At 39.6% G+C, this 11493-nt stretch overlaps 1 protein-coding gene across 1 annotated transcript in view; it reads right to left on the reverse strand.

Moving 5' to 3' along the window:
• Positions 1-4337: 4337 nt before the first annotated feature.
• LOC133665283 (interferon-induced helicase C domain-containing protein 1-like) overlaps positions 4338-11493 on the reverse strand; it is a 69713-nt gene continuing 62557 nt past the window's right edge. The window contains exon 16 of the mRNA XM_062070537.1: positions 4338-4415. Within this exon, the coding sequence (XP_061926521.1) occupies positions 4338-4415 (78 nt within the window). The remainder of the gene's footprint in view (positions 4416-11493) is intronic.

Below are 11493 nucleotides of genomic sequence, written 5' to 3' on the forward strand. Positions count from 1 at the left end.
GCTCTGTTTGTTAGCTCCATTAGTTAGCTCCGTTTGTTAGCTCTGTTTGTTAGCTCTGTTTGTTAGCTCTGTTTGCTAGCTCTTTTTGCTAACTCTGTTTGCTGACTCTGTTTGCCAACACTTCATGCTCGCTCTGTTTGCTAACTCTATTTGCTGGTTCTTTATGCTAACTTTTAATGCTACCTCTGTTTGTTAGCGCTGTTTGTTAACTCCATTTGCTAGCACTTTTTGTTACTTCTTTATGCTAGCTCTTCATGCTAGTTCTTTATGCTAGCTCTTCATGCTAGTTATTTATGCTAGCTCTTCATGCTAGTTCTTTATGTTAGCTCTTCATGCTAGTTCTTCATGCTAGCTCTTCTTGCTAGCTCTATTTGTTAGCTCTGTTTGTTAGCTCCATTTGCTAGCTCTTTTTGCTAGTTCTTTATGCTAGCTCTTTTTGCTACTTCTTCATGCTAACTCTTGATGCTGGCTCTGTTTGCTAGCACTTTTTGTTACTTCTTTATGCTAGCTCTTCATGCTAGTTCTTTATGCTAGCTCTTCATGCTAGTTCTTTATGCTAGCTCTTCATGCTAGTTCTTTATGCTAGCTCTTCATGCTAGTTCTTTATGCTAGCTCTTCATGCTAGTTCTTTATGTTAGCTCTTCATGCTAGTTCTTTATGCTAGCTCTTCTTGCTGGCTCTATTTGTTAGCTCTGTTTGTTAGCTCCATTTGCTAGCTCTTTTTGCTAGTTCTTTATGGTAGCTCTTTTTGCTACTTCTTCATGCTAACTCTTGATGCTGGCTCTCTTTGTTGGCTCTTTTTGCTAGTTCTGTATGCTAGCTCTTCTTGCTACCTCTGTTTGTTAGCTCTGTTCGCTAGTTTTTTTTTGCTATTTCTTTTTGCTAGCTCTTTTTGCTAGCTCTTCATGCTAGCTCTATTTGTTAGCTTGGTTTGTTAGCTCTTTTTGCTAGCTCTTCATGCTAGCTCTATTTCTTAGCTCAGTTTGCCAGCTCTTTTTGCTAGTTCTTTATGCTAGCTCTTCATGCTAGCTCTGTTTGTTAGCTCCGTTTGCTACTTCTTCATGCTAGCTCTTTTTGCCAGCTCTGTTTCCTCGTCAGTTGCAAATTGTGTATATAAGGATGGATGGATGTATAGATGGTTGGATGATTGATAGATAGTAAGATGGATGGATGGACAGATGGAATGATAGACAGATGGAAGGACGGACGCACCAATATCTGGATGGATGGATGGTTAGATGAATGGAAGGATGAACACATCCATATGAGGATGATGGATGGATAGATGGTTGACTGTATTGATAGATAGATGGATGTATTGATGGATGGACAGAAGGACAGACCGATGGAATGATGGACACAACAACAGATAGGTGGGTGGATGGATGGATGAAAAAATGGAAGGGAGGTCGTATTGATGGATGATCAAAAATAGACAGGCAGAATGGATGGATGAACACATTGATAGATGGATGGATGGATGATACAAAAAATGGATGATAGATGGATGGAAAGACAAACAGCAATACATGGATGGATGAATGGAAGGTTAGACAGATGGAAGGATGAACACATCCATATAAGGATGATGGATGTATAGATGGTTGGATGGATGGATTGATAGATGGATAGATGGATGGGCAGATGGAAGGATGGACACACCAATAAATGGATGGATGGATGGAAGATTAGACAGATGGAAGGATGAACACACCAATAAATGGATGGATGGATGGATGGAAGGTTAGACAGATGGAAGGATGAACACATCCATATAAGGATGATGGATGTATAGATGGTTGGATGGATGGATGTATAGATGGATAGATGGATGGGCAGATGGAAGGATGGACACACCAATAAATGGATGGATGGATGGAAGGAAGGTTAGACAGATGGAAGGATGGACACACCAATAAATGGATGGATGGATGGAAGGTTAGACAGATGGAAGGATGGACACACCAATAAATGGATGGATGGATGGAAGGTTAGACAGATGGAAGGATGAACACATCCATATAATGATGATGGATGTATAGATGGTTGGATGGATGGATTGATAGATAGATAGATGGATGGGCAGATGGAAGGATGGACACACCAATAAATGGATGGATGGATGGAAGGTTAGACAGATGGAAGGATGAACACACCAATAAATGGATGGATGGATGGATGGATGGAAGGTTTACGGATGGAAGGATGAACACATCCATATAAGGATGATGGATGTATAGATGGTTGAATGTATTGATAGATAGATGGATGTATTGATAGATAGATGGATGTATTGATAGATAGATGGATGTATTGATAGATAGATGGATGTATAGATGGATGGACAGAAGGACAGACCGATGGGATGATGGACACAACAACAGATAGGTGGATGGATGGATGGATGAAAAAATGCAAGGGAGGTCGTATTGATGGATGAACAAAAATAGACAGGCAGAATGGATGGATGAACAAATTGATAGATGGATAGATGGATAGACGGATAAATGGATGATAGATGGATGGAAGGACAGACACAGCAATACATGGATGGATGAATGGAAGGTTAGACAGATGGAAGGATGAACACATCCATATAAGGATGATGGATGTATAGATGGATGGGCAGATGGAAGGATGAACACACCAATAAATGGATGGATGGATGGAAGGTTAGACAGATGGACGGATGAACACACCAATAAATAGATGGATGGATGGATGGAAGGTTTACGTATGGAAGGATGAACACATCCATATAAGGATGATGGATGTATAGATGGTTGGATGGATTGATGGATAGATGGATGGAAGGACAGACCGATGGAATGATGGACACATCAACATATAGGTGGATATAAGGATGGATGGATGTATAGATGGTTGGATGATTGATATAAAGATAGATAGATGGATGACAGATGGAATTATAGACAAATGGAAGGACGGACACACCAATACATGGATGGATGGATGGATGTAAGGTTGGACGAATGGAAGGATAAATGCATCCATTTGAGGATGATGGATGTATAGATGGTTGGATGTATTGATAGATAAATGATAGATAGATGGATGATGGATAGGTGAGTGGTTGGATGGATGGATGGGTGAGTGGTTGATGGATGGTTGGGTGGATGGATAGATGGATAGGTGAGTGGTTGGATGGATGGATGGATGGATGGATGGATGGATGGATAGATGGATGGATGGATGGATGGATAGATGGATGGATGGATGGATGGATAGATAGATAGATAGATAGATAGATAGATAGATAGATAGATAGATAGATAGATAGATAGATAGATAGATAGATAGATAGATAGATAGATAGATAGATAGATAGATGGATGGATGGACAGAGAGATAGACCAATTACATGATGGACACATCAACAGACAGGTGGATATAAGGATGGATGATTGATCAATGGTTGGATGGAAATGCAGAGTGATGGAAGGATGAACACATCCATATAAGGATGATGGATGTATGGATAGATAGATGGATGGATGGACAGAGAGATAGACTAATTCAATGATGGACACATCAATGGCTATAAGGATGGATGGAAGGATGATTTGTAGATGGTTTGATGGAAGGATGAATACATGGATGGATGGATGGATGGATGGATGGATGGAGGGATAGACAGACGGAAGGGATAATGGACATTAGGAGTTAGTACCAGATGGATGGATGGACCTAACAAAGGACAACCAATCAGACGGACGGTCAGAGAGCGAGTCTGACGGCTGGATGGACTAAAAGACAGTTGGATGGCGAGTCAGATGAGAAGATGGATGTACAGATGGCCATCATCCAGCTGAGGATGGTGTGTGAAGGTGTTCCAGGTGGTCTTCAGGTGGTCCCAGAGAAGAGTTCCTGGTGTGTAACATTGATGTGTGAATGATGGATGGCAGTAATCAGGTGACTATTCATCCATCCATCCATCATTCTTCTTAGTATTCTACCTTCTGATTGGCCTAACGAGTGCAGACTACTTCCTGTCCTGTGTCCATGTTGACAAGACCCGTGAGCGGGCATCAGAGACCAGGTGAGGTGGTCTAGGAGTGAGCATGTAAATTATTAAGACCAGCAGTGACCCCGACTGTCTTGCAGCGCTCTGACGGCTGGCAGGTGGACTCAGCACTCATTAGTGGCTGGGAGCTGGTCTCCTTGTGGGATCACAGCGGGGAAGTGATGGCCCGGGTCTCTCCCGGCCTTCAACCAGACTCTGCCAGACTCTCCCTGGAAGCTCATTAGTCCGTGCACTGATGCATAAGAGCTCGTCATTAGCGCCATTTTTTTTTGGGGCTCTGCCGTATTTAATCTCAATTCCCCTCCCCCGACACCTTGTCTGATCCTGAAGACCAAAGGCAGCCCCGCTCCGAAGAAAAGATGTCAGGCGTCTAGACTCACGGTTGTGTTAGCAGTCCTTTAATACGCTGGGATGAAGACACCATGTGTCCATGTCAAGTCCTTGGAATGAGTCCACATATAGTTTAATTAAGTCCTTGGAATGAGTCCACATATAGTTTAGTCAAGTCCTTGGATTGAGTCCACATATAGTTTAGTCAAGTCCTTGGAATGAGTCCACATATAGTTTAATTAAGTCCTTGGAATGAGTCCACATATAGTTTAATTAAGTCCTTGGAATGAGTCCACATATAGTTTAGTCAAGTCCTTGGATTGAGTCCACATATAGTTTAGTCAAGTCCTTGGAATGAGTCCACATATAGTTTAATTAAGTCCTTGGAATGAGTCCACATATAGTTTAGTCAAGTCCTTGGATTGAGTCCACATATAGTTTAGTCAAGTCCTTGGAATGAGTCCACATATAGTTTAGTCAAGTCCTTGGAATGAGTCCACATATAGTTTAATTAAGTCCTTGGAATGAGTCCACATATAGTTTAGTCAAGTCCTTGGAATGAGTCCACATATAGTTTAGTCAAGTCCTTGGATTGAGTCCACATATAGTTTAGTCAAGTCCTTGGAATGAGTCCACATATAGTTTAGTCAAGTCCTTGGAATGAGTCCACATATAGTTTAGTCAAGTCCTTGGAAATAGTCCAAATATAGTTTAGTCAAGTCCTTGGAATGAGTCCACATATAGTTTAGTCAAGTCCTTGGAATGAGTCCACGTATAGTTTAGTCAAGTCCTTGGAATGAGTCCACATATAGTTTAGTCAAGTCCTTGGAATGAGTCCACGTATAGTTTAGTCAAGTCCTTGGAATGAGTCCACTTATAGTTTAGTCAAGTCCTTGGAATGAGTCCACATATAGTTTAGTCAAGTCCTTGGAATGAGTCCGCATATAGTTTTGTCAAGTCCTTGAAATGAGTCCACATATAGTTTAGTCAAGTCCTTGGAATGAGTCCACATATAGTTTAGTCAAGTCCTTGGAATGAGTCCACATATAGTTTAGTCAAGTCCTTGGAATGAGTCCACATATAGTTTAGTCAAGTCCTTGGAATGAGTCCACATATAGTTTAGTCAAGTCCTTGGAATGAGTCCACATATAGTTTAGTCAAGTCCTTGGAATGAGTCCACATATAGTTTAGTCAAGTCCTTGGAATGAGTCCACATATAGTTTAGTCAAGTCCTTGGAATGAGTCCACATATAGTTTAGTCAAGTCCTTGGAATGAGTCCACATATATTTCAGTCAAGTCCTTGGAATGAGTCCACATATAGTTTAGTCAAGTCCTTGGAATGAGTCCACATATAGTTTAGTCAAGTCCTTGGAATGAGTCCACATATATTTCGGTCAAGTCCTTGGAATGAGTCCACATATAGTTTAGTCAAGTCCTTGGAATGAGTCCACTTATAGTTCAGTCAAGTCCTTGGAATGAGTCCACATATAGTTTAGTCAAGTCCTTGGAATGAGTCCACATTAGTTTAGTCAAGTCCTTGGAATGAGTCCACATATAGTTTAGTCAAGTCCTTGGAATAAGTCCACATATAGTTTAGTCAAGTCCTTGGAATGAGTCCACATATAGTTTAGTCAAGTCCTTGGAATGAGTCCACATATAGTTTAGTCAAGTCCTTGGAATGAGTCCACATATAGTTTAGTCAAGTCCTTGGAATGAGTCCACATATAGTTTAGTCAAGTCATTAGAATGAGTCCACTTATAGTTTAGTCAAGTCCTTGGAATGAGTCCACATATAGTTTAGTCAAGTCCTTGGAATGAGTCCACATTAGTTTAGTCAAGTCCTTGGAATGAGTCCACATATAGTTTAGTCAAGTCCTTGGAATAAGTCCACATATAGTTTAGTCAAGTCCTTGGAATGAGTCCACATATAGTTTAGTCAAGTCCTTGGAATGAGTCCACATATAGTTTAGTCAAGTCCTTGGAATGAGTCCACATATAGTTTAGTCAAGTCCTTGGAATGAGTCCACATATAGTTTAGTCAAGTCATTAGAATGAGTCCACTTATAGTTTAGTCAAGTCCTTGGAATGAGTCCACATATAGTTTAGTCAAGTCCTTGGAATGAGTCCACATATAGTTTAGTCAAGTCCTTGGAATTAGTCCAAATATAGTTTAGTCAAGTCCTTGGAATGAGTCCACATATAGTTTAGTCAAGTCCTTGGAATGAGTCCACGTATAGTTTAGTCAAGTCATTAGAATGAGTCCACTTATAGTTTAGTCAAGTCCTTGGAATGAGTCCACATATAGTTTAGTCAAGTCCTTGGAATGAGTCCGCATATAGTTTTGTCAAGTCCTTGAAATGAGTCCACATATAGTTTAGTCAAGTCCTTGGAATGAGTCCACATATAGTTTAGTCAAGTCCTTGGAATGAGTCCACATATAGTTTAGTCAAGTCCTTGGAATGAGTCCACATATAGTTTAGTCAAGTCCTTGGAATGAGTCCACATATAGTTTAGTCAAGTCCTTGGAATGAGTCCACATATAGTTTAGTCAAGTCCTTGGAATGAGTCCACATATAGTTTAGTCAAGTCCTTGGAATGAGTCCACATATAGTTTAGTCAAGTCCTTGGAATGAGTCCACATAGAGTTTAGTCAAGTCCTTGGAATGAGTCCACATATAGTTCAGTCAAGTCCTTGGAATGAGTCCACATATAGTTTAGTCAAGTCCTTGGAATGAGTCCACATATAGTTTAGTCAAGTCCTTGGAATGAGTCCACATATAGTTTAGTCAAGTCCTTGGAATGAGTCCACATATAGTTTAGTCAAGTCCTTGGAATGAGTCCACATATAGTTTAGTCAAGTCCTTGGAATGAGTCCACATATAGTTTAGTCAAGTCCTTGGAATGAGTCCACATATAGTTTAATTAAGTCCTTGGAATGAGTCCACATATAGTTTAATTAAGTCCTTGGAATGAGTCCACATATAGTTTAGTCAAGTCCTTGGAATGAGTCCACATATAGTTTAGTCAAGTCCTTGGAATGAGTCCACATATAGTTTAGTCAAGTCCTTGGAATGAGTCCGCATATAGTTTAGTCAAGTCCTTGGAATGAGTCCACATAGAGTTTAGTCAAGTCCTTGGAATGAGTCCACATATAGTTCAGTCAAGTCCTTGGAATGAGTCCACATATAGTTTAGTCAAGTCCTTGGAATGAGTCCACATATAGTTTAGTCAAGTCCTTGGAATGAGTCCACATATAGTTTAGTCAAGTCCTTGGAATGAGTCCACATATAGTTTAGTCAAGTCCTTGGAATGAGTCCACATATAGTTTAGTCAAGTCCTTGGAATGAGTCCACATATAGTTTAGTCAAGTCCTTGAGATGAGTCCACATATAGTTTAGTCAAGTCCTTGGAATGAGTCCACATATAGTTTAGTCAAGTCCTTGAGATGAGTCCACATATAGTTTAGTCAAGTCCTTGGAATGAGTCCACATATAGTTTAGTCAAGTCCTTGGAATGAGTCCACATATAGTTTAGTCAAGTCCTTGGAATGAGTCCACATATAGTTTAGTCAAGTCCTGGAATGAGTCCATATATAGTTTAGGCAAGTCCTTGGAATGAATCCACATATAGTTTAGTCAAGTCCTTGGAATGAGTCCACATATAGTTTAGTCAAGTCCTTGGAATGAGTCCACATATAGTTTAGTCAAGTCCTTGAGATGAGTCCACATATAGTTTAGTCAAGTCCTTGGAATGAGTCCACATATAGTTTAGTCAAGTCCTTGGAATGAGTCCACATATAGTTTAGTCAAGTCCTTGGAATGAGTCCACATATAGTTTAGTCAAGTCCTTGGAATGAGTCCACATATAGTTTAGTCAAGTCCTTGGAATGAGTCCACATATAGGTTAGTCAAGTCCTTGGAATGAGTCCACATATAGTTTAGTCAAGTCCTTGGAATGAGTCCACATATAGTTTAGTCAAGTCCTTGAATGAGTCCACATATAGTTTAGTCAAGTCCTTGGAATGAGTCCACATATAGTTTAGTCAAGTCCTTGGAATGAGTCCACTTATAGTTTAGTCAAGTCCTTGGAATGAGTCCACATATAGTTTAGTCAAGTCCTTGGAATGAGTCCACATATAGTTTAGTCAAGTCCTTGGAATGAGTCCACATATAGTTTAGTCAAGTCCTTGGAATGAGTCCACATATAGTTTAGTCAAGTCCTTGGAATGAGTCCACATATAGTTTAGTCAAGTCCTTGGAATGAGTCCACATATAGTTTAGTCAAGTCCTTGGAATGAGTCCACATATAGTTTAGTCAAGTCCTTGGAATGAGTCCACATATAGTTTAGTCAAGTCCTTGGAATGAGTCCACATATAGTTTAATTAAGTCCTTGGAATGAGTCCACATATAGTTTAATTAAGTCCTTGGAATGAGTCCACATATAGTTTAGTCAAGTCCTTGGATTGAGTCCACATATAGTTTAGTCAAGTCCTTGGAATGAGTCCACATATAGTTTAATTAAGTCCTTGGAATGAGTCCACATATAGTTTAGTCAAGTCCTTGGAATGAGTCCACATATAGTTTAGTCAAGTCCTTGGATTGAGTCCACATATAGTTTAGTCAAGTCCTTGGAATGAGTCCACATATAGTTTAGTCAAGTCCTTGGAATGAGTCCACATATAGTTTAGTCAAGTCCTTGGAAATAGTCCAAATATAGTTTAGTCAAGTCCTTGGAATGAGTCCACATATAGTTTAGTCAAGTCCTTGGAATGAGTCCACGTATAGTTTAGTCAAGTCCTTGGAATGAGTCCACATATAGTTTAGTCAAGTCCTTGAATGAGTCCACGTATAGTTTAGTCAAGTCCTTGGAATGAGTCCACTTATAGTTTAGTCAAGTCCTTGGAATGAGTCCACATATAGTTTAGTCAAGTCCTTGGAATGAGTCCGCATATAGTTTTGTCAAGTCCTTGAAATGAGTCCACATATAGTTTAGTCAAGTCCTTGGAATGAGTCCACATATAGTTTAGTCAAGTCCTTGGAATGAGTCCACATATAGTTTAGTCAAGTCCTTGGAATGAGTCCACATATAGTTTAGTCAAGTCCTTGGAATGAGTCCACATATAGTTTAGTCAAGTCCTTGGAATGAGTCCACATATAGTTTAGTCAAGTCCTTGGAATGAGTCCACATATAGTTTAGTCAAGTCCTTGGAATGAGTCCACATATAGTTTAGTCAAGTCCTTGGAATGAGTCCACATATAGTTTAGTCAAGTCCTTGGAATGAGTCCACATATATTTCAGTCAAGTCCTTGGAATGAGTCCACATATAGTTTAGTCAAGTCCTTGGAATGAGTCCACATATAGTTTAGTCAAGTCCTTGGAATGAGTCCACATATATTTCGGTCAAGTCCTTGGAATGAGTCCACATATAGTTTAGTCAAGTCCTTGGAATGAGTCCACTTATAGTTCAGTCAAGTCCTTGGAATGAGTCCACATATAGTTTAGTCAAGTCCTTGGAATGAGTCCACATTAGTTTAGTCAAGTCCTTGGAATGAGTCCACATATAGTTTAGTCAAGTCCTTGGAATAAGTCCACATATAGTTTAGTCAAGTCCTTGGAATGAGTCCACATATAGTTTAGTCAAGTCCTTGGAATGAGTCCACATATAGTTTAGTCAAGTCCTTGAATGAGTCCACATATAGTTTAGTCAAGTCCTTGGAATGAGTCCACATATAGTTTAGTCAAGTCATTAGAATGAGTCCACATATAGTTTAGTCAAGTCCTTGGAATGAGTCCACATATAGTTTAGTCAAGTCCTTGAGATGAGTCCACATATAGTTTAGTCAAGTCCTTGGAATGAGTCCACATATAGTTTAGTCAAGTCCTTGGAATGAGTCCACATATAGTTTAGTCAAGTCCTTGGAATGAGTCCACATATAGTTTAGTCAAGTCCTTGGAATGAGTCCATATATAGTTTAGGCAAGTCCTTGGAATGAAATCCACATATAGTTTAGTCAAGTCCTTGGAATGAGTCCACATATAGTTTAGTCAAGTCCTTGGAATGAGTCCACATATAGTTTAGTCAAGTCCTTGATGAGTCCACATATAGTTTAGTCAAGTCCTTGGAATGAGTCCACATATAGTTTAGTCAAGTCCTTGGAATGAGTCCACATATAGTTTAGTCAAGTCCTTGGAATGAGTCCACATATAGTTTAGTCAAGTCCTTGGAATGAGTCCACATATAGTTTAGTCAAGTCCTTGGAATGAGTCCACATATAGGTTAGTCAAGTCCTTGGAATGAGTCCACATATAGTTTAGTCAAGTCCTGGAATGAGTCCACATATAGTTTAGTCAAGTCCTTGGAATGAGTCCACATATAGTTTAGTCAAGTCCTTGGAATGAGTCCACATATAGTTTAGTCAAGTCCTTGGAATGAGTCCACTTATAGTTTAGTCAAGTCCTTGGAATGAGTCCACATATAGTTTAGTCAAGTCCTTGGAATGAGTCCACATATAGTTTAGTCAAGTCCTTGGAATGAGTCCACATATAGTTTAGTCAAGTCCTTGGAATGAGTCCACATATAGTTTAGTCAAGTCCTTGGAATGAGTCCACATATAGTTTAGTCAAGTCCTTGGAATGAGTCCACATATAGTTTAGTCAAGTCCTTGGAATGAGTCCACATATAGTTTAGTCAAGTCCTTGGAATGAGTCCACATATAGTTTAGTCAAGTCCTTGGAATGAGTCCACATATAGTTTAAGTAAGTCTTGGAATGAGTCCACATATAGTTTAATTAAGTCCTTGGAATGAGTCCACATATAGTTTAGTCAAGTCCTTGGATTGAGTCCACATATAGTTTAGTCAAGTCCTTGGAATGAGTCCACATATAGTTTAATTAAGTCCTTGGAATGAGTCCACATATAGTTTAGTCAAGTCCTTGGAATGAGTCCACATATAGTTTAGTCAAGTCCTTGGATTGAGTCCACATATGTTAGTCAAGTCCTTGGAATGAGTCCACATATAGTTTAGTCAAGTCCTTGGAATGAGTCCACATATAGTTTAGTCAAGTCCTTGGAAATAGTCCAAATATAGTTTAGTCAAGTCCTTGGAATGAGTCCAC

This window comes from Entelurus aequoreus, linkage group LG14, assembly GCF_033978785.1.
Source record: "Entelurus aequoreus isolate RoL-2023_Sb linkage group LG14, RoL_Eaeq_v1.1, whole genome shotgun sequence".
NCBI lineage: Eukaryota > Metazoa > Chordata > Actinopteri > Syngnathiformes > Syngnathidae > Entelurus > Entelurus aequoreus.